Source organism: Mauremys reevesii, linkage group 3 (genome assembly GCF_016161935.1).
Source record: "Mauremys reevesii isolate NIE-2019 linkage group 3, ASM1616193v1, whole genome shotgun sequence".
In the NCBI taxonomy this organism is placed as follows: domain Eukaryota; kingdom Metazoa; phylum Chordata; order Testudines; family Geoemydidae; genus Mauremys; species Mauremys reevesii.
The window spans coordinates 71,489,108-71,516,840 of record NC_052625.1 but is presented as its reverse complement, the minus strand read 5'-3'; the positions used below and the strand labels follow the sequence as shown (position 1 = coordinate 71,516,840).

Below are 27,733 nucleotides of genomic sequence, written 5' to 3'. Positions count from 1 at the left end.
AGGTAGTTGGGGTTTTGTTTGTTTTTAAGAAGAAAAAAATCATAAATGTCAATCAAGAAACACTGCAAAATAAAATGGAACCTCCTCAGCAGCTAACCTATTGCACAGAACTGCAGTGAAGCTTTGACAGTATTTTCAAAGCCTTCAGGGGCGTCAGTTGCAAACGTTCTGCAGCTCCTCTGCTGACCAAGGAGTGTTATATAGCCAGAGTCTTCCTTTCCCTTACAAAACTGTCAGGCACAAATGGGCAGAAGGATATTGGCTGCAAGGGACTCGGAAGCTCCTCCCAGAGACTGGATCCTGATATTTTTGGAGGATTTCTTTTAACTCAGTTACAAACCTTAGTGAAGGAAACAAGTTACCACAGCACCAGTAGCAGAGAGAGAAATCTCTGCTTCTAGGCAGAGCATAGCTGTCTGGCTTTCTCTCTCTTATACCTTCCTAAAGCTACCTTGGATGTGATTGTTCATTTCACGTGTGGAGGAAAACTGTACTGGCTGGTGGGGGAAAATGCTGATACTCTGGATGTTGGTGTGTCTATGAAAACAAGGGGTGTAAGTGAAAGAGAGAGAAGATCATGAGGAAAAAGATGTTTTGAAGAAAAAAAATCCAAAACATTTGCCTGAAAATTGATGGTGCTTCTGGGCTCTGTATTTTCTCTGGAGGGAAAGGTTGAATTTGGTGCAGCGCTTACAATCTATCTATCCAGCTGGTGAACCTTATTGAATTGAAAATTCTCAATTTTGGATGTAACAGGGGAAATTTTTTGGACATTCTCCTGTTTTATAAAAATCATCATGAATTCAGTGGCTGGAAATAAAGAGAGAATTTCAGTCACAACCAGAAGCAGGAAATATGGGGTAAGTTATCCATACGTGAAATGCAGGGAATCTTTTAAATCCATCTGCACTAAGGATTTTAATTCCTTCTCCTTCCCCAGGACCCATGCTATAGCTTTCCCTGTAAACTGACCGGTAACAAATGGTACCAACATGTGAACCTTATTAAGCTGCATGTTCCCATTCAGAGCTTCACCTGGCTGAGTATATTACTTGGTCTATTCAACCAGCTCTCAACTGCATGAAGTGCATTGGGTTCCTTTCCCCCTGTGACCGCTGTAGACTTTCGCCCTCCTCATCCTCCCTGCGGAACTTTGTTTTTATTTCCAGCCCCGGGTGGCCTTTCAATGAGCGATCCGAGCTGACCTGGCTTCGCGCGGCCCCACGCCGGTCGGGATCGATTCTCTGTCGATCACACGTGCAGCGTGTATTGACACCCCCCGCCCGGGAAGGAGTCCCCGAGCGACCGCAGGGCGTGGGGCTGGAGACAGCCGCGGGGTGGGGATCGGAAGCGGAGCCGGTACCGCTTCGCCCCCTCCCGCGCTCAGGTGGCCGCCCGGAGACAATGCCGGGCGCGGGAGGCCGGGCGCTTCGCAGCCGGGGTCGGTCGAGCAGCCGCAATCACCGACGGCAGCTGGGCGGCCCCGCGAGGTCTGCCCGCCGCCGCTGCCCGCGCCTCACTCGCTGCCTCCCGCTCTGCTCCTCCTCCAGGTGACCGAGCCCTGCTCCCCCACCAAGCCCGCGGCCCCCTTCTCGCCCGAGAGCTGGTACCGGAAAGCGTACGAGGAATCCCGGGCTGGGAGCCGCCCAGCCCCCGAGGGAGCCGGCTCCGTCCTGGGCTCGTCCGGCACCCCGTCCCCCGGATCGGGCACCTCCTCGCCGGGCTCCTTCAGCGGCTCGCCGGGTCCTGCCTCCCCGGGCATCGGCAGCAGCTCGCCGGGCTCGCTGGGGGGCTCCCCGGGCTTCGGCACGGGCTCGCCGGGCTCTGGCAGCGGGGGCGGCTCCTCGCCGGGCTCTGGCAGCGGGGGCGGCTCCTCGCCGGGCTCCGGCAGCGGGGTCTGGTGCGAGAACTGCAACGCCCGCCTGGTGGAGCTGAAGAGACAGGCCTTGAAACTGCTCATCCCCGGGCCCTTCAGCAGCAAGGTGAGCGGGGCCCGGCGGGCGGGCGGGCCGCGTGGGCTGGGTTCCCGCCGAGGGGGTGAGTGCAAAGCCTCCCTGGGGCAGGCGGGGGCATTCACGGGCTCATGCTCCCACCCCCATTCACAAAGCCGGCGGGGCTCCACTGGCGCCCGCAGACTCACAGCCAGGATTGATGAAGGTCGGGGTCACCCCTAATTTGGGGGGAGGGCTTTTAAATACCCTGTTTTTATTCCCCGTTTCCTAGCTCTTCTTTCCCTCCAGCCTCCCCATCCCCCCGCTTTGTCCCTGTTGGACTCTCTCCTCTGCCCTTGCACATGTGAAAGGCTTCTGGACGTTTTGAGTCAGTCCCTCAAGCCGTTCTTTGCCTTCTCCTTTCATTCCATTGCTGGTATTTTTGTACTCTGATTCCCCACATACCTATTGTATTGTTTGGTAACAGAGGATGGGCTACGGTGCAAATGTCTGAGCATCTGTGGTCCCTCTCCCACTTCATACAGCTTCTCTCCTCCCCTCTAGGGGCCAGACTTTCCAACAAGCACCCAGATTGCTCTAAGTACTTACTTGGCACTTAATGCTAGTATCTTGAGTACCTTTTAGTGATCAGTACAGTTATTCTCATAGCATCCCTGGGAGTTAGGGAACTACCATTAGCCCCATTTTACAGATGGGTAACTGAGGAGAAGAAAGTGAAGTACCTAAACCCGCACAGGGAGTCTGTCAGAGCAAGCAATTGCACCCAGGTCCCCAGCTACAACATTAACCATAAGGGCAATGATCTCTCTTAAAGAGATGAGGGATCTAGCCATTGGTGTCATATTGGGAGCTGCTGGGTGCAGAACATTTTTGAAAATCTGGTTCTTATTTAAGTGCCTAAAACAGAGTTGGTTTTTTTGGCTCTGATTGTGGGTGGTCAGCATTGGAAAATGTGGCCCTACTAAAGCCATCCTCTGTAGTCAGTAGTTTCCCCCCTTGTATTGCAGATGAAGATTAAGGTGAACAGCTCTGAAAGAGTGATCAGCAGCTCCTGTGCTGATTGAGTGCCAACAGAATTGTAAGCACTGGACTCCTCCATAGCAACCCTGCAAGTGCTGTATTGTGGATAGATCTAGAGCTCCCAGAATGTAACACAATGCAATTGTGTTTGCACTGTTGGGCCCAAGTACTATCAAATGATAATATTTACTCTTCCACTTCAAAGAGTTTTCATTAGTGGTTACAATAAAGAAGTACCAGGAAAAGAGCCGATTGCTGTGGAAAGGTCTTTAGTACTGTTGTTGTATTTACCATTATTTATTTATTTATTTTATGTGCCTAGTGTTGTGAAAGGGAATCCGTGTGATCCCAAACAGAATAAGGGCTAGTAGTAACCTCATCTCAATAGCTGGTTTGTTTAAGCTGAATTATTCACAAACTGGGAAAAAATGTATGTTGAAAGGGTTAAATTGGCTTAAATATTCATAACTGTTGCTGAATACTGAGGAAGCTGTGCTTGGAATTAATTTATTTTAAAAATTCAAGTTACATGATATGCAACAGCTATGACTTGCCAGCTTTGGAATTACTGCCCGTGTGATTATCATAATGTGAGCTTTGAGATAAGAGGGGGAATCATATTTTACAGTAATGGTTGGATAAATCATAAACTGTAGGGTTTTCTGCCCATCATAAAATGTCAGGCATTAAATGATAGATCTCATTGTATGAGGTAAAAACTCTTCCACACTCTTGTATGGTTCTGTATTATAACACTCTAAAAGCTGCAGTCATTACCTTCATTCCCAACTGCATTAAATCCCCTGGAATCACTTACCTTAGCATTGTCCACTCAAAATAAATAAATAAATAAAAATCCAGCTGCCGTGATGGTGTTAGAGGCCTGATCCTGCAAGCCTTATGCACTTGCGTAATTCTTCCTCCCTTTCCTCCTTAATATCCCTTCTGTCTTCCCCTTCCATTTAGCATGCCCCCCGTTCACAAATAAACAAATTATAGAATTAACATACCATTTACAAACCATCACTCTGCTTGTATGTGTGCATGGATATCCCTTTCTCCTATCTTTTTTCTACCTCGTCTATATAAGCAGGGACTGTCTACTCTGTTTGTAGCTGCTTAGGACATTGGGGCCCCATTCTTGGTTAATCTCTAGGCATTACCATAATAAACATAACGTGAGTGGTTCCATTGACTTTATTAGGGTTATTTTGTAAAGATTCCTCATGTAAGACTTTCAGGATCAGGCCCATAAATGGATCTAGTGTATTACTGTTCTTAGAGTTCTGAAAGTTGCTGAACACCCTCAGCTCCCACTGAAACAATTCTGCTCCCATTGATTTCAATGGGCGTTTGACAATTTAATTCAGTGGGAGCAGGTCAAATGGATGGTTCTCAGTATCCCTCAGGAGCAACTTGCTGAGCAACTTGCTCAGCACCTTGCAGGATACATGGTGTCCACCATACGTTTAATTACTAACATCCATTTGTAACTATGAAATATTGGGAGGATCATCAAATAGGGGATCTAGAAAGCATTAGTCATCTTGTATGGATCTAGCTGACTTACAAGTTTTTTTTTGTTTTGCTGCTGAAAGTAGCCTGGAATTTCATAAGTGTTGTATCTATAGTCAGCAAAACATATTTTTCATTTTGCATTTATATTGTATTTAAAATGCATATAACTTTGGGTCGTTGATATTGTTGTAGTGAATATAATAATCCATTAGCAGCTTTATTTTGGCATATACACAATAGAGATTAATAGAATCTACAATGATTTATCTGAACCTGTACCTACATAAATTCTTTCATACTGAGTAATCATATAATTTAAAATGTTTGCCTATATCTATCTAGCCCAATACCACACTTAATTGCTGTGTAAGCAGACTGAGTATGAAGCTATGCAGTGAAGCATTACATTGGTACAGAAAAAGCAATGCTTAATGTGGAACAAGGCTGTCTCTGACTAGCTCATTGTTAGCACTGAGGTGTGGAGCTTTAACTTTAACTAGAAACATTCATTCTAAATATGTCAACAGGATGGAAATTTAAGGTTTTTGTTGTTTGGCAGAAAGATTAGTTCTAAGTACAGAAGTTCTACCTTAGTTTAACCATTTAAATGCTGCACTCCTGGCATCTGGAACAGGCATCATAAAGCTCAAATCCCTTTTCCCCCAGTGATACAGATATAAACTATGTACACAAACTAGCTATCTGCATTCAAGGGGTTAAGTACTATGAGAATGAGATGAGTTACTGTAACTGTACCCTGAAACACATATGTGTTGAATCTGATTAACCCAACTGATCTTAGAAGGTTGTAATTAATTATACACTGTGCTGTGTATTAAAAGGAATTCAGTATATTTTAGAGGCAATTTTAATGAAGTATGCCATTTGAACAGCAATAGGGACTGTCTCAGAAATGAATAAGGCTATTGGTAGGTTTTTATTCCTTAATCCTTTTCTCTTTTAAAAGAGTTCATTAAGCTTTTTTCTGAACCTGGCCCATTTGGAATATGTCTTCAGAAGGGCATCAGACTCAACTTTGTCTATACACATGTATGACGTGATATCTTTACATTTACTATAGACTTGAGATTAAATCTTGTCTGCATGTAAGTCAATGGCAAAATTCCCATTGAATTCAATGATGCTAAACACAGACATTATGTATTTAAAAAATAACTGGGTTAACTAAAGATTCTGCTCTGTGTGTGTATAAATAACATGAATATTCAGCTCAAGAGTACAGTCTCAGGCTTTCCAAAGTTATCTTGTTCTGGGGTTCAACAAAATTCAAAATTTGGCCTTTACCAGAAGAGGTAATTTAAATGTATCCCATTTGGAAATAATTTCCGTGCTTATACTTATCTACCTGACACATATTAACTAAACATTAGAGATGGCCGAAACAGAGGTTAGTTTTGTAAAACACCATCTGTTAAGTGGTTTGTATCCTGGTCCATTTAGCTGAATGGCCCACAGTTCCTGGGTGGTGGATAAATAGATCTGGTTTAGGCCTATGACTAACCATGAAAAGTCCTGTGGATTATGGGCGAAAAAAATTACATCTTGTTTTTTTCTGAAACTTTTGCTCATTTGTGCTCATGTATTGTTGATTTAGCCTTTTCCCATTTCAGAAGTGTTCAGTAGTCAAAGGCTTAACTAATAATATTAATAATGAAAAAAGCTGTGCAGTTGATATAATGGGAAAAATAGGTTCCTGATAGCTTGTAGCTACTTTAGAAACCTTCCCAGTAGAGACAGGACAGTAATGAACCCTTCCTCGAAGCTTAGTAAGTGGCAGAATAATGGAATTTCATTTCTGTCTAGACCTTTAATTTGTGAACAAGCACGGCCAGCCAGTACAGTGACTTAATTCACTGTGCAAAAATATCAGGCACCTAATCATTTCATCCCAACTCATTGTAATGCAGATAGGATTATTGCATTAGAAATCTGATTTTTAAATGGCCTGGGGCAGTAATTTGTCAGCATTTGGAGGGATTAACTCCATTAAAGTTTAGACAACAACAGCTATTCTTTTGTATTACATCACAGGTCACAATACCAAACATTTAGTATAAATCATCTGCAACACATTTTGCAATTGCGTGTCTCCTGGCAAATAGGGATGTTCCCACATTCTTCCTCCTTTGCCCTGGAATTACAGCTGCTTAGAATGGTTCAAATTAGATATGTATATTGGAGAAAGCAGACCTAGGAATATATCTTCACCAATGAAAAATGCATGCAAACTTGCCATTGAAAGCAGTCGGAGGTCACCTGAGCTACAGTTCGCTCTGAGACTCCTGCATGTGAGATAATGTTGATATGATTATTTTGCCCAAACTTGCATATGGCAACTTTGCTTTGGGGAAAGGTGAAAATACTGTATGTTAAGAAGATCCCTTCTTATGAAGCTGTCAAGGTTCTTAGCTATGCAGTCACCTCTATGGGATCACAGAAGCTTACTATTATTGACTGAAATGGAAATTAGGACCAGGCCCATCTCTATATTCAATTGGTTGGAGATTGTTTCCCTTTCTGAACAGAAAATGCTCCCAGAGGGCCATGGCCCGACCTCTGGGGTGGGGGTGGGGGTGGGGGAAATTGCATACAATGACAATTTCAGTCAGTTTCTGTGAGTGAGGAGGGGCAGTAACATTTTGACCAAACTCTGCCCTTCCACAAACTGTGAAATGGGTTTGCCAACCCATTATTCAGAAACAGGTGAATGCTTAGTGTATAGCTAGCCCCTTACGTAAGGTGACTTTTGAGTATTTTGGTCAATTCAAGGTGTCTTCTACAAGCCACAGAGAATACACTAGGGTCTCAAGTAGTTTCTTAACTAAACGCATTGGATTATCTTCCTAAAAGGGAATATAATCATTTGTAGCAATTTTTTGTGTGTGCTACAAGAACAGAGTCCCAGTGTATAATTTTGGGAAGAATGTTCCATAATGAATTCCCTTGACAGTACTAGTGAAAATATCACATACTACAAATATGGGCCATCAGTATGTAATGGGATGCTTGCTTATGTCAGCAGATTATTAGAAAGATCACAGTATCTGTGAATTTAGGGCTGAAAGAGGTTTGCACAGCTTTAGCCACATCAGCAATGGGCCCTTTAAGATCAGAAATTGAGATGCTTCCAAGCACTGAATTGTACAGCCCATCTCTGCACTATACCTGACTTTCATGCTTTGCATTGTTATGTAATAGGGGTTGCAGCTTTTTGTGGCCATGGTACATATGTCTGAACTGTGAGGCATGTCACACATGATTTTGATTGGTATGTCACACTGCTAGTTTATAACATGTCACAATGGAGGTGTCATGCCACAGCATAAAAAACATGTGCATGGTATTCCTCACACTTCACTAACATATATGTTAGATGCTATCAAGAACTGCAGGTCCACTTCATGTTTTGGATAGGCAGTTTCCAGTCCATATTTGTTGAGGTCTCCATTCAGGGAAGAATCCCTGTTCAGGAAAGCAGTTTAGTGCGTAAAGTTAAGCAAATGCTTAAGACCTTTACACTACAATATGTCCCCGATTTAGGAAAGCAACAATCCAATACACCAAAAAGGTGCCATTTTGCTTTTCCAAGAAGTGTGAAGTTCTATAAGATGATGCTAAATTATCACATTTCTATTTTTTTCCATGCACAGAGGTGCTTATTTTTCTTTTGAAATTTTAGAGTGCTCACCTGAAAGAAACGTGCAATTTTCTTTTACACAGCATGAATAATATTGGAGCTAGATTGAGTCACAGATGAACACACTAATAGTTAGTTATGTCTCTGTTCAGTAGTTTATGGGACCAAATCCTCCAAGGCCATATGTGCCAAACTTTGATCACAATTTCTCCCATGAAACCTCATTGATTTTAAGTGGTGTTACAAAAACATAACTGAGCATAATTTGACTAATATTGCTGATTGTTGTTGGGATCTTTCATTTAACTGACAAGTGAAAGAAAGACAAGTAACCAGACAACTCCACAGCGACTGTCCATCTGCAGCTGCTGTAGAGTACAAGTTATTCCAGATAAAACTGGCATTCATTTATGCTCAATATTTTTCCTTCAGATCTATCTCTTTGATTGTATAATGCAGCTTAGTATTATCTATGCTTTCAATCTACCTCTTTTGTTGGGCTGTGAGGCAGCATCTATCCACACAAGACCCGAGGAAGTAAAAAAAAGGGCCGATTAACCTTGTGACAGGTTGCACTTGGAGAAGAATCAGGGCTGATAAGGCCTAATGGCTGATGAAGCCCAGCTGGGGGAGGAGCTGGACTAAGCATAAAGAGAGGAAGTTGGTGGTAAGAGGGTGCTGTAGGAAGAACTCTGCATTCACATTCTTGAAGTGGGAGTTGGCAAGAGACAAAGAGGAGTCCAAGGAGGGAATAAACTCTGGGAATACAGACTGTAGCAGGAACTGAGGGGGAGAGGGAGCAAAGGGAGTGCGGTAGCCACAGAGAGCAGAGGAAGCTCCAGGGGTGGGCCAGCAGATAAGGGAAAGTAGGAAAGAGCCCAGGGAAACAGTAACAGGGTCTGAGACTGTTTGCTAGACATAGTCCCTGGACTGGAACCTGGAGCAGTGGGAGGGTACAAGTTCCCCTACCAGCCACTGGAGAAGTGGCACAGTCTGAGCAGTGGAGCTGAAAACTGCCTGAAACAGTTTGTCCAGAGGGACTTTGACACCCTGAAAGGGGAAAATTATAGTGACCTGACCAGAAGGACAAACCATGAAAAGGGACCTCCTTGGGTTAGGAAGAGTGAGCAGTTGAATCCAGAGAGAGAGAGACCATCCCACCACAGGGTGAGCGACTGAAGGAGGGGACATCAGATGAGCCACAAGGAGGTATCCCATTGGTGAATAGCAAACTATCTGATGGGGCTTCTCCAAGTAGGACTCTATCATATCAACAGAGCAAAAAACCGAATGTAGAGGCTGCTAACAGATCCTTAAACAAATATTACTGAATTTTGAAAATTCCAAGTGTGAGCTTCTTGGTATAATATGCCAAATATTGCTAGGAACTTATGTCACCACTGAAGTACTGTGGAAAAAATACTTCTTAGCATATGTTCAACGTGCCTCAGGTGGCATGTGACCAGGATTCATCATCAAATTTGGTCTGCTAGTTGGATCATTAGGTTCCCCGGGCCAGGTACTGACGGGGAGTGCGACATGAATGCTGATCCAGGTCCTCTGAAAAAATACTGGTCCAAATGTATACCTTGTTAATGCTATTGAAATCAATGGACTTGTGCCAGGGTGGAATTCTCACACCACTGAAGTAAATAGGAGCTTGGCCATTGACTTCAAAAACAAAGAACTAACCAACTAACCCCCTCCAAAAGACAGCAGTTTCAAACATAGCCAAAGCATATCCAGCAGTCCAGCCGCCTGGTTTTGACTTTCCATACCATCTGTAGGCAAAGCTAAATTGCTTCAGAAGTAAAATAGTCAGATGTGTGCAAATGCCTAGAAGTGGGGCCTTTGTGACTCTCCCCTTCTTGCTGTGTCCAGTTAGGAGAGGAAGATCATATGCATGGGGCTGCTGTGCTCCCTCATGGAGTTGCACGGTGCCATTCCCTCAGCTATTGGATGGCTAAAACATTTAGACTAACATGCTTGACTTGAACATCTATGTAAATGCAATTGCAATTTAAAAAAAGCCAAATTTCACCTATTGTATCCCTTGACAAAAGGGATTGCTAAATGTGTCTAAGGCGTAACTAATTTAGAACTTTGGTACTAGTTTTATTTAACTACTTGACTCAATAGAATTTTGAGGCAAACACTGCTATCAATAATATAAAGTTATTGGACAGTAAATCCAAGACTTAATTTGGTTTTCTGATTTCCCCCACCCCTATTTTGTCCTGGATTCATATTTCAATTCATGTTTTATAAAGATCACAAAATGTGGAAAGTATTATGTTAAAAAGCCATTTAGCACCGGACAATGGTATATTTAACTTTTCTTTAGTTTGGTCTCTTAAAATTGTATCACTTTATAGTGGGTTGCTAAAATTTGTTGATTAGTTCAAACTGTGGTTCAAATGAACAGCTGTTTGCAGTTCTAATATCTTCCCCCAATTAATATTTCCATCTTAATTATCTATGACAGTCATAGAAGTATAGGGCTGGAAGGGCCCTCGAGGTCATGGTCCTACCTCAGCACAGGAGGCTAAGTATACCTAGACAGGTGTTTGCCTAATGTGTTCTTAAAAACCTCCCTTCGAAGCCTATTCCAGTGCTGGACTATCGTTATAAGGATTTCCTAATATCTAACTTAAATCTCCCTCACTGCAGACTGAACCAGTTACTACTCATCCTCCCTCGGTCATCTTTTCTCAAGACTAAACGTGCCTAGTTTTTTAATCTTTCCTTATAGTTCAGGTTTCCTAAACCTTTAATCATATTTATACCTCTGTTCAGGACTTTTTTTTTTTTAATTTGGTCACATCTTTCCTAAAAGTGGCACCTAGAATTAGGCACAGTACTCCAGCTGAGGCCTCACCAGTGCTAAGAAGAACAGCATATGAAACTTGCATATGACACTCCTGTTACTACATTCTGGAATGATATTAGCCCTTTTGCAACTGCATTTCATTGTTGACTCTTATATAATTTGTGATCCACAGCTAGCATTATATATTTGTGTATTTGATTTTTTTTCCTTCCTAGGTGTAATACTTTGCAGCTGTGTCTATTGAATTTCATCTTGTTGTCAGACCAATTTCTCCAGTTTGTCAAGGTTGTTTTGAATTTTAATCCTGTCTTCCAAAGTGCTAGTAGTCCCTCCCAACTTGGTGTCCTTGCAAATTATTTGTCATTAATGAAAATATTGTACAGTACTAGACCAAGGAGAGACCCCTGTGGGGAACCCTCTAGATACATCCACCCAGTTTGACCGAATCATCTTTAACTACTTTTTGTGTACTATTTCTCTGCTAGTTATGCACCCACCTTATAGTAATTCCATCTAGTTTGCTTATGAGAATGTCATGTACAACTATCAAAACCTTCTTAAAACCAAAATATATCATATCTTCTGCTTCCCCCTTATTCATTAGGCCAGTAACCCTGCCCAAGAAGGAAATTAGGTTCGTTTGGTGTGATTTGTACTTATTATCCTATTATCTCTAGATGCTTAAAATTGATCGTTTAATAACTTGTTCCAGTATCTTTCCAGGTGTCATAGTTAGCTGACTGGTCTATAACTTTCCGGCTCCTCTCTATTCCCATTTTTAAAGATAGGTACTATGTTTGTCATTCTCAAATTCCCTTGGACCTTGCCCCTTCAGAAGTTCTTAAAAATAATTGCTAACAGTTCCAAGATTGTTTCAGATAGTTCCTTAAGTATCCTAGTATTAATTTAATCAGAACCTGCTGATATGAATACATCTAAATAGTCTTTAAGCTGTTCTTTCCCTATTTTGCTTGTGTTCCTTCCCTTTTGTAGTCAATATTGGTGGTGGTAAATATCTGGTAACAACTGATCATTTTAGTGAATACTGAAGCAATGTAGCCATTAAGCACCTGAGCCATAAGGATGTAATCCATTATTAGTTCTCCTTCCCCAATCATTAGTGGGCATACTTTCCTTTGTCTTTCTCTTGCTTGTACAAATACAGTAGGAGCTGTTCTTATTGCCTTTTTATGTCCCCTTGCTAATAGGTGTAACTCATTTTGTGCCTTAACCTTATTGATTTTTGTCCCTACGTGCTTGTGCTATTCTTTTGTACCCATCCTTAGTAATTTGTCTATTTCAACTTTTTGTAGTTTTCCTTTTTGATTTTCAGGTCATTAAAAGAGCTCCTGCTGGAGCCAAAATGGCCTCTTACTGTAGAAAAGGGTACTCTCACAACAGTAGTATACTTCTGGAAAAAAAACCACCATGATTTCAGTCCTAAAAGGGCCCTGCATCATTTTTTCCCTGCTGAGTGAGGCGGAATGCAACAGTAATTTTACTAACTAAAAACTTAGTTATGACACAAAGGTAGAATTATATTCTTGTGCAAACCTTTCATTGTTTATCAGTGGGAGTTCTGCTGAAGAGTTAGGAGGATGTTCCTAACTCTGTAGACTTAGCCCATGGTTGAAACGTAAGTTATCCCTCTCCGCAGAACAAGGCTGACTCCTCTGGAATCACTTAAATGACTGTTGTTTTGGGTAAGACTTTTGTATTGCCTGTTTGAGGTTGTGTTAGCTTCCTTTATAATTAAACATTGAGCTGAATTCCATTCACCTTACTTCCATTGAAGTCAGTAGGAATTGGCTAACAGTAAATAAAGCCTGTGCTGTGTCTATTTGGTTGTTTAAGTTCTGTAAGTCCAAGGGGTCTGTCCTTCAAAAAGATTCCACCAAACTCGGTTAATTCAACGATTAACTGCAAGCATGAAAACATGGCTGTGGGAAGTGTCACGCTGGCAGTAGCAGACTGTGGTCACAGAGATCACAAATACTAGGGTTTGAGGTGCACAGGAGTCCAAGAAGGGGTGCTTCCCGGTTCTGGGCAGCACAGAAGTAAGGGTAGCAGTACTGCAACCCCCCCTACAATAACCTTGCGACCCTCCCCCAACCTCTTTTTTTTGGGCCAGGACCCCTACAATTACAACACTGTAAAATTTCAGTTTTAAATAGCTGAAATAATGAAATCTACAATTTTTTAAATCCCATGACTGTGAAATTGACCAAAATGGACCATGAATTTGATAGGGCCCTAATCATGAGTATTCATGCCTGGATATATTTTTCACATGGGTATTCATAACACCTTCTTACTCCATGAATATTCATGGGGGTCAAAATTCCACCTGCATGAATGAGTAAAGCAAATAAAAGGGGCTATGACTTCCATCATAGCAAATTTGTGCTTGTATTAACAAATGTCTGCAATTGCTTGGGGCAAAGGGGTTGTCCAGCTCTCTTCAAGGCCATTCATAGCCTGTGGCACAGCTCCACAAAGATACTTAGACACCTACATTCCAGTTTTACGTTCCACTGTGAGCCACAAAATCCCAACCTGGCTGCTGCCTATCCGCTGTAGATGACTGAACTATTCAACACCTACATTCTTGCAGTAAAAGTTCCCTACATACCCAAGTTTCTCCTTCTAGGTACATGCACTGCTGCCTTACTCTAGGTATCTGCACAGCCACCTCACACCTAACCCCTAGTGCGATCAGTGAACTGGGGGAAGACCGGCAGAGGAGCATCTACCTCACCCATGGGGCCTTATCTAGTAGGTGTGCTCAAGGTTGCCTACTAGATTTGGTTCCATTTAAAAGCTGGCCAGAGGAGGTGGTGGTGATGCTGCTGTGCCCTCCCGCCCTATATATTTTATCCCAGTGGTTAGAGCACTCGGCTGGGATGTGGGAGACCTGGATTCAATTCATCCCTCTGCTTGATGGGGAGAAAGAGGTGGAAGACCCCTATGCAGATCCTAAATCTCTAACCACTGAGCTATGGGATTTTCAGATGTGTGGCTTGCAGTTTCTTCTGTTGAAGTTGTTCCACTGTGAGTAAATAAATTTAAGTCACGGGGTCAGACAAAGAGAGTGAGAGTAGCTCTGTAGCGTGATGGTAAGGGAACCCACCTAGATGCTTGGGGACCTTGGGTCCAGTCTCCCTGCTACAATTACTTTTTCTTTATCCAAAGTGTAACAGCTTCAGTAGGAGAGATTGAGGAGGAAGCCCTCCTACCCCTGGTCCCCATCAGAATATCCCATAACTCCATGGTTAGCACACTCTCCTGAGAGGTAGGAGACTGCTGTTCAAATCCCTTCTCCTTGAATGACAGAGTGGGGAATAGAACCTGGATTGCCCACATTCTGGGTGAGTGCTCTAACCACGGCGCTAAAAATTATAATGGGTCCCGTGGTGGTGGCCCTATCACCACCTCTTCTGGCCATTTTGTGCAGCGTGAGGCAGGCGCCTAACTGCATCTCACAAGAAATAACTTGGGTACCTAGGCCACCTGACTACAGAAGAGAGGTTTCTGTTTGTGGATTGCTAGCAGAGATGGTGCCTGCCTCTGTGAGAGCTGCAGGACTTAGGACACACCCCTCTTGTTGGAATCTCCCATTGTTTAGTTTAGGCAGCTCTCTGCTTAGCATTTTGTGGATCACATTCTTAGGAGCCTGTCTCCCACCATTCATTGTATAGGGAGCCTAGGTGCCTAACTCAGGTTTTGTGGATTGCATTATTGCTCCTGAGATTCTCTAGACACCTAAGTCTCTTTTAAAAAGAACAGGAGTACTTGTGGCGCCTTTAGGGTGTGTCTACACTTCAAAATTAGGTCGAATTTATAGAAGTCGTTTTTTCAGAAATTGTTTTTATACAGTCGGTTGTGCGTGTCCCCACAAAAAATGCTCTAAGTGCATTAAGTCGGTGGACTGCGTCCACAGTACCAAGGCTAGCGTCGACTTCCGGAGCGTTTTTTGTGTTTCTCCTTGATGCAAAGCCACCCCCTTTGTGGACTGTAATTCTCTGTAAGCCATGTCGTCAGTCGCCCCTCCCTCCGTCAGAGCAGATAATCGTTTCACGCCTTTTTTCAGCCCAGACGCCATAGCACTGGGATCATGGAGCCCGCTCAGATCACCGCGGCAATTATGAGTACTGTAAACACCATGCACATTATCCTGGAGTATATGCAGAACCAGAACCTGCCAAAGCAAAATCAGGCGAGGAGGTGATGGCAGCGCGGTGACGAGAGTGATGAGGACATAGACATGGACATAGACTTCTCGCAAAGTACAGGCCCCAGCAACGTGCACATCATGATGTTAATGGGGCAGGTTCATGCTGTGGAATGCCGCTTCTGGGCCTAGGAAAGAAGCACAGACTGGTGGGACAGCATAGTGTTGCAGGTCTGGGACAATTCCCAGTGGCTGCGAAATTTTGCATGCGTAACGGCACTTTCATGGAACTTTGTGACTTGCTTTCCCCTGCCCTGAAGTGCCAGAATACCAAGATGAGAGCAGCCCTCACAGTTGAGAAGCGAGTGGCAATAGCCCTGTGGAAGCTTGCAATGCCAGACAGCTACTGGTCAGTTGGGCATCAATTTGGAGTGGGCAAATCTACTGTGGGGGCTGCTGTGATCCAGGTAGCCAAGGCAATCAAAGAGCTGCTGATACGAAGGGTAGTGACTGTCTGGGAAATGTGCAGGTCATAGTGGATGGTTTTGCTGCAATGGGATTCCCTAACTGTGGTGGGGCGATAGACAGAACCCATATCCCTATCTTGGCACCGGAGCACCAAGCCAGCGAGTACAAGGGATACTTTTCAATGGTGCTGCAAGCACTGGTGGATCACAAGGGATGTTTCACCAACATCAACGTGGGATGGCCAGGAAAGTACATGACGCTCGCGTCTTCAGGAACTCTGGTCTGTTTCAAAAGCTGTAAGAAGGGACTTTCTTCCCAGACCAGAAAATAACCGTTGGGGATGTTGAAATGCCTATAGTTATCCTTGGGGACCCAGCCTACCCCTTAATGCCATGGCTCATGAAGCCATACACAGGCAGTCAGGAGCTGTTGAACTATAGGCTGAGCAAGTGCAGAATGGTGGTAGAATGTGCATTTGGACATTTAAAAGTGCACTGATGTAGTTTACTGACTCGGATAGACCTCAGCGAAACCAATATTCCCATTGTTATTACTGCTTGCTGTGTGCTCCACAATATCTGTGAGAGTAAGGGGGAGACATTTATGGCGGGGTGGGAGGTTGAGGCAAATCGCCTGGCCGCTGATTACACGCAGCCAGACACCAGGGCAGTTAGAAGAGTACAGGAGGGTGTGGTGCGCATCAGAGAAGCATTGAAAACCAGTTTCATGACTGGCCAGGCTACGGTGTGAAAGTTCTGTTTGTTTCTCCTTGATGAACGCCGCCCCCCCCCGGTTCACTCTACTTCCCTGTAAGCTAGCCACCTTCCCCTCCCTCCTTCGATCACCGCTTGCAGAGGCAATAAAGTCATTGTTGCTTCACATTCATGCAGTCTTTATTAATTCATCACATAAATAGGGGGAAAACTGCCAAGGAAGCCCGGGAGGGGTGGGGGAGAAGGGAAGCACCGGGTAGGGTGGGGTGGTGGATGAGGGGAGGAGGGAAGGACAAGGACACACTGCACTTTAAAACTTAAAAACTTATTGAAGGCCAGCCTTCTGTTGCTTGGGCAATCCTCTGGGGTGGAGTGGCAGGGTGGCCAGCGGCCCCCCACCACGTTCTTGGGCATCTGGGTGAGGAGGCAATGGAACTTGGCAAGGAGAGCTGTTGGTTACACAGGGGCTGTAGTGGTGGTCTGTGCTCCTGCTGCCTTTCCTGCAGCTCAACCATACTCTGGAGCATATGAGTTTGATCTTCCAGCAGCCTGAGCATCGACTCTTGCCTTCTGTCAGCAAGCTGATGCCACCTATCATCTCCAGCCCGCCACCTCTCCTCATGTTCATATTGTGCTTTCCTCCACTCTGACATTATCTGCCTCCATGCATTCTGCTGTGCTCTGTCAGTGTGGGAGGACAGCAGAAGCTCCGAGAACATTTAATCCCGAATGCGTTTTTTCACCTTCTAATCTTCACTAGCCTCTGTGAAGGACAAACATTTGTAGCTGGTGAAGGAAAAGGGAGAGTGGTAGTTAAAAAGACACATTTTAGAGAAAAATGGTTACACTCTTTCACATTAAACCTTGCTATTCACATTACACAGCACATGTGCTTTCATTACAAGGTCGCATTTTGCCTCTTGTATTGAGGGCCTGCCGGTTTGGTGTGAGAGATGACTCACGCTTCACTCCTGCCCCCACCCCATGGCTAACAGCGGGGAACATTTCTGTTCAGCCACAGCCAAACAGCTGAGCGGGAACGGGCACCTCTGAATGTCCCCTTAATAAAAACACCCTATTTCAACCAGGTGACCATGAATGATATCACTCTCCTGAGGATAACACAGCAAGATAAAGAACAGATGTTGTTTGAATGCCAGCAAACACCGGGACCATACGCTGCCATGCTTTGTTATGCAATGATTCCCGACTACGTCCTACTGGCCTGTCTAATACTTATGGAGATGTCCCTGGAGGATTTCTACTCCATCCCCGTACACGTTAACAGACTTTTCCAGTAGCTGTGCTGGCCGCGAATGCCAGGGCAAATTGATCATTAAACACGCTTGCTTTTAAACCATGTGTAATATTTACAAAGGTACACTCACCAGAGGTCCCTTCTCCGCCTTCAGGGTCCGGGAGCCTGCCTTGGGTGGGTTCGGGGGTTACTGGCTCCAGGTCCAGGGTGAAAATCATATCTTGGCTGTTGGGGAAACCGGTTTCTCTGCTTCCTTGCTGTGAGCTACCTTCAATCTCTTCCTCATCATCTTCCTCATCCCCAAAACCCACTTCCATGTTGCATGATTCTCCATTGACAGAGTCAAAGCATAGGGTTGGGGTAGTGGTGGCAGCACCCCCTAGCATGGTATGCAGCTCATCATAAAAGCGGCATGTTTGGGGCTCTGATCAGGAGCGGCCGTTTGCCTCTCTGGTTTTGTGGTAGGGTTGCCTTAGCTCCTTAATTTTCCCGTGGCACTGCTGTGCATCCCTGTTATAGCCTCTGTCCTTCATGCCCTTTGAGACTTTCTAATATTTTGGCATTTCGATTACTGGAATGGAGTTCAGCTGGCACGGATTCGTCTCCCCATAAGGCGAGCAGATCCCATACCTCCCTTTAGGTCCATGCTGGAGCTCTTTTGTAATCCTGGGACTCCATCATGGCCACCTCTTCTGATGAGATCTGCGCTCACCTGCACCTTGCCACGTTGGCCAAACAGGAAATGAGATTCAAAAGTTTGCGGGCCTTTTCCTGTCTACCTGGCCAGTGCATCTGAGTTTAGAGCGCTGTCCAGAGTGGTCACAAGGGAGCACTCTAGGATAGTTCCCGGAGGCCAGTACCGTCGAATTGCATCCACACTACCCCAAATTCAACCCAGCAGGCCAATTTCAGCGCTAATCCCCTCGTTGGAGGTGGAGTAAAGAAATCAATTTAAAGAGCCCTTTAAGTCAGAAAAAAGGGCTTCGTTTTGTGGACAGGTCCAGCCTTAAATCGAGGTAATGCTGCTAAATTCGACCTAAAATTGTAGTGTAGACCAGGCCTTAGAGACTAACACATTTATCTGAGCATAAGCTTTCATGGGCTACAGCCCACTTAATCGGATGCATAGATTGGAACATACAGCAAGAAGATATTTATACATGCAGAGAACATGAAAAGGTGGAAGTAGCCATACCAACTGTAAGAGGCCAATCAATTGAGATGAGCTATCAGCAGGAGAAAACAAACTTTTGAAGTGATAATTGAGATGACCCATAGAAGGTGTGAGGACACTTAACATGGGGAAATAGACTCAATTAGTGTAATGGCCCAACCATTCCCAGTCTCTGAATCTATTTTCCCCATGTTAAGTAAGCCCACGAAAGCTTATGCTCAAATAAATGTGTTAGTCTCTAAGGTGCCACAAGTACTCCTGTTCTTTTTGTGGATACAGACTAACACGGCTGCTACTCTGAAACCTAAGTCTCTTTGTGAATCTAGGCCTATTTGCCTATGATGAGGAATCAAATGTTGGTTTTTATCACCAGTCCAAAGTAAACAAGGACCATATTTCATGAAGGAAAGTGTATGAACAAAATCCTCCAGATTGTGTGATTTATTGTATCTTTTTGCTTGAAAATTCCTATTCATCTTATTTTGGCAAGGATTTGGTTTAATGTTCTGTGGGAAGTGTAAGGAAGAGTGAAATGGGGATGATGGTGGTTCTGGTATATTATGTGTTGGAGAGGTGTAGATGGGCAAAATTCTGTTCAGATTCACTTAAATCCCGTAAAACTCTATCAGAACCAAATGAACTTCAAAGGGATCTGAGTCAGGGCAGAATTTGGCCCTGGTTTGTTTGTCTCTGTCTATAGTAATGGAATTTATACCAAAGAGTACTTGTTCTTCCATCTAACAACCAGTTCCCCAGTCTAGGTCTCAACATATGATGAAATGATTTCACAATACTTATTTCAAATGGATATTTTCATTTTTTCTATGCCTCTTAGCTAAATGAACCTCTGACTTGCTAAGTGCCAAATGCTGAAAGCATTACTCATTTACTCCATTCACTTGATAGACTTCTGCAAAAATCCTAGTAGGCATTAAGGCACCAGAGCAATCTTAACTGTAAACAGGCGCCGAACAGTAAGAATAGAAGCCATTACTCTTCATATCTCTATTAGTTTCTCTGTTCATTTAACAGTGCCAGCAGAAAGTAACATTAATGTCCTATTCAGCAGTCAAATGCAGCAAATTGAAAGTTGACTTGTGTGTTTTCCCCTTTCCTAATGGGTATCATTAAAAGTTAACAAGTCATCTAAATCATGTTAGTATTCCCAGGGTCAATATTGCGGGAATTGCTGGCAGCATTCCCATAGGAAGAGTTAGCACTCTGAGATTGTGTGGCTGGCGTTTGTGTCTCAGGGGGAAGTGCTGAGGCTGCCTAAATGTTGTCCGTATATATCTTTATATAAGCAACAAAAAAAGGTGTTGGATGGGGGCATTTCTAATATATAGCATGTACTCCTTCCCCTTCTTTTTCTCCCCACTGTTCTTGTAGCTCTAGTGTAAATATTTCTAATGGAAATTCTTCACAATAGGCATGCATGTTACTGCATGGAAACCCTGCTGGGAAAATGTACAAGTGACGAACATGTTAGTTGGTATGAGTTTCAAATTTAAGAGATTGTTAGACCATAGATAGCTTTTATTGGGGTCAAGGTGGCTAATAAACTGGAAGATGCAATGAAAAAGGGCATTCAGCAGAATAGGATAGCTAGCTGTCTCAGCAGGCTGAAAGTCGTGGAATTACTGGCCACCTGCAAGGCTGTTAGTGATGGTTTTATAAGTATTTTTGTAGCGAGAGTGGTAAATGAAATACAAAGGTGAACTTTAATATGCCTAACATCATCATCTGCTTCCTTTGCTAAAAGTCCACTAATGATGAAAAGTCACACAGATTTTTTTGGGGTGGGGTGGGAAAAGTTGGCATTGAGGTCATTTAAGAAAATGAAGGCACTAAAGTTCAGGAATTGGGTTATTGGAGATTCTTGCTGCCTCCTTCGTTCTTACATAGTAAATATGAAAAATAGGGCTCTGGGATTCTTGAAGAGATGTTTTTTGTAAATCTTTCTCATGCGGTGTTGCTGCAAAGAGGTTGGTTGGCCTCTTATGATTCAGTGGGGTTTTCTGATCACCAGCAGTTCTGATCTACTACTTCCCCTTTATATTTTAATACTTGGGAATATGATTTTGGCAAAATGCTAAACTAATAAGGGGTTGCAATTATATAACTTTTTGCTTTTATGTTCATTCAGAGAAAGTGAATGCAACGAAAAGATTGAGGAGGAGATCTTCAAAGGCACAAATGAAGGTTAGGCACCCAACTCCTGTTGAGTTTCAGTGAGAGAGTTAGCACTTGACTGCCCTTCATGCCTTTGAAAATATCCTGCTCAAAAGGCCAGTAAAATTCTATGTGAGGAAGTTAGGTTTAAATTAAGATTTTTTGTGTGTGTGTGGGGGGGTATTCTGTGATTTCCCCCCCCCCCCATTCTTCCCCCTTGTCCACTCTTTATTTCCAATGCTTTTCCAGAGCCTTGTCGAGAGAGCTCTGTGACAAGCCGCCAGAGTGAGTAGCTGGTCTGAGAAGAAAATACAAAGTTCTCCCGGGGCTGAGTGCGAATTGCATTCTTTGATCCTGTCACTGTTGGTGTTTTTATAAAAGCAGCTACTATCCCTGAGTAAGCACACTAAGCTACTAAATAAATCTTTGATTGTAACCTATTTAATGATCTCATCCATAACACAGTTGTTAAAACATTACTATAATTATGTAGCCCATTCTTATCATAGAGAAGCTGCAAAAATTATTGATTAGCTCTTGAGTATTTGACAATTCACTGTTGAATAACAGTCTTCAGTTTTTTTGCAACATGTTCATTATTAATGCTGTGCAGTCGAAATATATACATTCAGTTAAATATAGCTTCCCTTTAGCTTATGCTTTTTAAAGGGGAACGATATAGGAAAAATACAGTGGGTTTTTGTTTCCCTTGCTGCTTGTTTTACATTAGAAATATATGGTCCCAAGTCCCCTCCCTTGGCTGGAAAGCCACAGAACATTTAGGGAACCTGAATAATGATGCAATAGAGTTTTGCAACTGAGCTTCAGCTTTCCTTCCCCTCAGCTGAGAAGTCAGAGTACAGATGCTTACATTGTCTAGATTCACATTCAAGGTTCCATGTTTTGTTCCTCTGAAATGATGGTATGTTTATTTTGGCTTTTATTAATCATCTGGAGGGGTCTGCAAATGTGTCTTGTATGCACACTCACTTAAGATCCAATTCTACTATCTACTAAAACCAAAACTTTCAAAAGAGCCCCCAGTCCATTACATTTTGGCTTAAGTGTCTCCTGTAAGGTGCTGAGCACCCCACAGTTCAATAGTTGAGGGTGTTTAACACCTTGTGGAATAAACACCTTGATTCCACTTTGTGGGAATATCCTACTTTGACCTGTCCTGAAAGTAGGATATTTTGGTGTCCTGAAAGAATTTGCCTGTATTTTGAGTTATTCTTACTAGGCCTAGTATCTTAGTCTGTTGGGGAAGTTGGGAAACAAAAGTATGGGTCAGCCCTCACTGATGGGAATGTGTGCCACATATGTGCCACCTCACAGAAAAAAGAGCAGCAGGGGATGTATATGGATAAAAGGAACTAGCACACACCTGTCTTTGAAAATCCGTTGAACCTAGATTGGACCTGTGGTAGGAGAGTGGAGTCTAGAGATAGAAGAGGTGTAAGGTAAGTCTTCTAGAGTAGAGGAATAAGGCACAAAGAAATAGTGTTTGAGGGAGAGGCGCACACAAAATATTGTAAAGGGACTTGAGTCTGGGAGAAAATGGTGATAAGTACAGAATTTCCATTCCATAACTATAGACATCCTCACTTGTATTTCACCACTTCTTCTCTGTCCTGATTTAAAAAACTCTGCTCATTGCTAGAGGAGCTCTTCTGGAGACGTGAAAGATTTATAGAAATACACTTTATATAAAAGCCAGAAAAATTACCCCCAAATCCTCCTTCTCCCTCTTTTAGATCACAATGTAAAGAGACTTGTGCACATTTCATTTAAAAAAAAAAAGTGAACTGTCCTAATAGCAGAAATGGTATTTTGAAGGAATCTCCTTTATTTAGTATTTTAATCCTGATTTATATTTCCCAAGATTGAGGCAGTGACTTGTTTCTATGGGAGTGTTAACTGCAGATTTTCCTCCTTGAATGAGTTAATTTCTTCATCCTCTTCTTCCAGTCCCTAAAACCTGTACATTCTACTGCAGCACCTTGGATGTGTGGCAGGTCGTCTTGAGGCTGTTGCACTGCGAATTAAATCTAACTACTTCTTGCCCAGGTATTAAGATCCATGGGGGACAGGATTGACTCTCCAGATTAATTTATTATCAGTAATTATTTGTAGAGGAACCTAGAGACCCCTATTGAGAGCAGAGCCCCACTGGTCCAGGCTATATACAAACATATAATTGCGAGAGCATCCCTGTGCCAGAGTTAAGAGTTTACAGTCTGAATAGACAGGAAAGGCAAATGGTGGGAGAGGAAACCAAGATGAAATGATTTGTGCAGGGTCAGACATCAGGTCAAGGCTGAGCTGGCATTTGCGCTTAGGTCTCCTGACTCCCAAGCAAGTGCCTTATCCACCAGACTCTGGCTCAGGGTCATCTACATGTGAACATTCAGGAAAGCTAAAAGGAATCAACTCAAGCTGTGAAGTTATGCACACAAATTAACGCATGGTAAATCCTGAATGACTGTGGATGCACTCATTCAGAAGTAAAATGGCCTTAACTCGCTGTAGTTTAACAGATTAGCGCACTCTGCCACTGCTCTAGTTTAAGTCACAGATGGTGGACACCTCACTTCTTCCTTGTTTCTGTCTTGTCTGTTTAATATTCCACTTCAGTTTAACCAAAGATGAAGCATCCAAATGTCTGTCTTCTAGGAGTCAGTTTTTACCAAGGTGAATGCTTGTGATGGTTCTTTATAAGCAATGAGCTATACATAAGTACAAGAGAAGAGAGAACTGCTGACTTCTTTTTTTCTATTTGTGTTATCAGCAAAGGAAATAAAACTCTTCCCTCCCCCAGTCCAAATGCAGATACAGGCTAACAGGAATCATTTCAATAAGCACATACTGGGAAAGCTCAGATAAGGGTTATTTTGTGGCTGAAATATCAGGGACCACAGTGTGTGGGAAGCTTGTGTAGAAGTACTGCTGTTGAGGAAGTAGTGTATAGTAACGCGTATAGATGAGATTGCTAAATTGTCCTCTAAACAAGCATCTGCAGCAAATTGTTAGACTGAGATGATTTCCCAGCATACCCATATTCCTCTGTGTGACTGAAATCTCGGAGCCACTATTTACTCACTTACATATGAAATGAGGGGATAGGATTCATTGCTATGAATTCGGTGCAGGTTTTATTTGGTTTTTGCTTTGCATATATATAATTTCTCGCTTTGCATTGCTTTCTGCAGTGACGTATAATGGCAGTGGCAGCAGCAGCACTAGGCTATTTCTGATTAGCCTGCTAGTCTCATTTCTAAGAGCAAAATGGCTTTCCGGGTAAAATACTAGCCTTTGACTTCTGGAATCCTTTTTGCACCAAATGAAATTAATTTAATAGCCTCAGCTTCGTTCTCTGTAGTCAGGAGAATGAACAGTTAAGTTACAAACATGCTCCCAGGGCACTTCTGGCACAGGCAGTGAGTGGGGTTTGGGGAAAGAGGACTCTTAATTTTCATTGTCTGGAAGATCCATGATTAACTTCTGCTAAGGAAAGTGGGGCTGTTTGCAAATATATATTAAAGATTACTTCATTCTGAGAGAAGCTTACAGCCTTATTCTCCTTTCGTTTGCTCCATTGTAAATCAGGAGTCAAACAAGTGATGTCAACAGTGTTACACAGGCATAAAACTAGCGTGAGAGCAGAATCATGCCTTCAGGGGAGAAGGTTCTGGAACAGAGTTGCAGTTGAAGGTTATTGAGGGAAGAGCAGCATATGGAGGACCTGGCTGTTGGTTGCTTTTCTTTAATTGGTTCTGAGAAGATACATTGCCAACTAACTCTGCTAGAATACCCTGGCTCAGGGTAGACAGTAACACTCAAATGCTCAGAGATTGTAGAACTCCATTCTTGTGGTAGCACAAACCATCTGTTATATTTATATGGCCCCTGTCACCATAGTAGCTGAGCACTTCCTAATCTTTAATGTATTTATCTGCACCTCACTCGTGTGAGGGAGGGAAGTACCATTATTCTCTTTTGCAGATGCGGGACTGAAAGGATCCCTTGCCCACAAGTCTGCAGTGGAGCAATGACTTGAACGCATGTCTCCTGAGTGCCCTCTATCCATTGGACAATCCTTTCTCTGTCTCTCGCCTCCTCAATCTCCTCTTTCAATGGCTGACTGTACCTGCTCTAGTGATCACCTGCTCCTTACAAAGGGAAGTGGGGAGCTGCAGTTTGCATCTCCATTCTTAAGGGCGTGGAGTATGGCATTAGAATACCTGGCTACTAATTTCTCAATATGAGAGAGACAAATCTTTTAAGAAGAAAAGGGAAGACTCTGGCTTTGGTTCTGCATGACTGGCACTGTATAATCTTTACCAGAAGTGAACTGATAAATTAAACCGGTTTGGCAGTTAGTGAGATTTGGTTCTTTCGGTTTTAAAGATAAGATGTTTTGTTCCCCTTCTCTCCCCACCTCCCTCTGAGCCTCCTGGAAATGGTCAGGGCAAACCTGGACAGCTCATATACATGAATAATTTAATTGTCCTCTGTTTTCGCTGCTGTGAATGACATGGTATTAAGCATTCTGTACTTGTTAATTTAATTTTGTATTTAGCCTGATTCTCAATGTCTATCCAAAGAACAAATGGATGATGTACGGCTTTACAACATATACATATTATTGAACTGCGTCAAAGAGAGAAGGAAGGGGAGGGGGGCTTTGACTTTTCCAATTAGGTTCCCAACTTGGTGGTTAGTTTTATTCATTCCCTGCCCCCAGTTGACAAGTACCGTGTCTGTGGATGCATTTTTTCCCTATTGTTTGATCAGCTTTATAGATACGTTATTTTGGGGGGGTGTTAATTTTTGGTAATTGTTGAATAATTCTTTTCAATACTCAACCAGATCTTGTTTCAACTATGTTCCTTCCCTGGGTTTCCAATCTTCAGATTTGTATAGTTAAGGGCATTATCTATAAGGCTTGGGTTGCAAAAATATCCTTTGTCTGAATATACCTCCCATTTCCCCCACCCCCAAATAGTGTTTTGGTGTCTGATGCCTCTTCTCTGCACTGAGAGTGCAGCCTCTGCCCCTCTCTGGTTCATCCCTCCATTTTCATGGGGTCACTAGTTTATTTCTGGTTACATAGCATCCAGGTTCACCAAACCAAAACTTTAAAAATCATCATTATCCCAAGCATTTATTTGGTTCCCATCAAAGTATTATCTGGAATTCTTACAAAGTTTTTAAGTTGAGATGCTGAAGATATAAGTAAGAGAAACCAAACACCACGCTTCTCTGCCTCCTGCAACTTTATCAGTTGTCTGGGAAACCAGGATTTAGTCAGTTGGGAAAGCCTGGGCAAAGACGTGGGGTTTGCAAATGTATTAAAAAGTGGTAGGTTAATGCTTAGTTATGTTTCTACAGGGAGTGAATCCAGATGTATGGATCCTCTCCTGAGAAAGCTCCACCATTAGTCTCCATGGTGAACTTCATCCTGGGGGTACCAAATTCTAGCATTTACCCAACTGGGTAAAACACACACGGTCACATTTTCCTACCTATTTGTGCCACAACTGACCCTTTAGAACATTTTTTTAAGATATGTCATCAGTGGTGAATAGATATTTATGAATGGATGACTATTTTATTTGTTGACATTATTTCACTTTTTTCCCCCCACATCCTTCCCTCTGTGTGCTGCCTATCAGCAAGCTAATTCGGGCTGAGAAAAGAAGGGCAAACAAGTAATTTTTTTTCTTTAAAACTAACACCATTGCAGTTAAATGACTAGGCAGCAGGTGTGTTCTTGCTTAGCTTGGCCAATGGTCAGGGGTCCATTCTTACAACCCTTACAACCTTACTTTTGGCTTCAATCGTGTGAGTGAGGGTTGTCAGATTGGGCAATGTGCTCTGGAATTTATCCTGAGGCAGGCCTGTCCTGAGCCACTGATCTCCCTATGAGCGGTGCTGGGTGTGCTGCTTCTGTGCCTATGGAGCAGCTTATTAAAATCCCTTAATTTGAACCTTCTGGTGTAAAGTTCATACTCTAATGTTATAATACTCTTATGTCTGTCTCCCAGAATCAGCTGGCAACCACCATAGGAATTTAGGTGGAAAATCCACAGGCAACACAAAATAAATGGTCCCTAGATTTACAACACATATAACATTAATTTACTTAAATCTAAATTGTGCATATCCTGAGCCAAATTGTCCTCACTTACCCTCATGTAAGCACAGTGACTTCAATGACATGGTGGGGTGTAAATATAAATGCCCTGTGTGTACAGCCATTTGTAAGGAATTCCTCTCATCTGGCTGAAGCAGTAAGGTACTCTGTACTCCCCTTTATCATAGTGTGTTGATGGATTCTGTCAGGCAGTCCGAGGTTTGTTAGATCACCCAGAACATAGGTGCCTTTAATTTGCTATAGCCTGTGCTTGCTGAACATACTGCAGCTTCTTCTGTTAACATGCGCACACACAAACTTTAAAACTCTTTCCTCTAAATCTTTTATGCTGCTTAACTTCCCAACCGTGGTTCCCCCACCCACCCCTGCTTTAATATTTTTTTCTAACTAATGACTCATCTGGATAGGATTGCCTCTGGCTCTCTGAATGTAGCAATTAACTCTAACCCTAAGATGGCAACTTGCTGGTTTGCCTGGCAGCCTGGGGTCTACAGGAGCTGACAAAACAGCATGAAAATAAAGTCAGATGCATTCTATGTTAAGATGGTTATTGATTTAGTATGTGTCATAGCTCTCACCCCCACTTGGAGCTGTTGGGTTCCAATATGGGGACCTGCATGGATTTATCTAAACTTAAATCCT

At 43.0% G+C, this 27,733-nt stretch overlaps 1 protein-coding gene across 4 annotated transcripts in view; it reads left to right on the top strand.

Moving 5' to 3' along the window:
- Positions 1-721: 721 nt before the first annotated feature.
- Positions 722-27,733, top strand: part of KIF26B (kinesin family member 26B) — a 408,888-nt gene continuing 381,876 nt past the window's right edge. For all 4 annotated transcript variants that reach the window (XM_039530789.1, XM_039530788.1, XM_039530787.1 and 1 more), the window contains exons 1-2: positions 722-860; positions 1,551-1,982. In XM_039530789.1, coding sequence (XP_039386723.1) covers positions 798-860; positions 1,551-1,982 — 495 coding nt within the window. In that variant the 5' untranslated portion in view covers positions 722-797. The remainder of the gene's footprint in view (positions 861-1,550; positions 1,983-27,733) is intronic.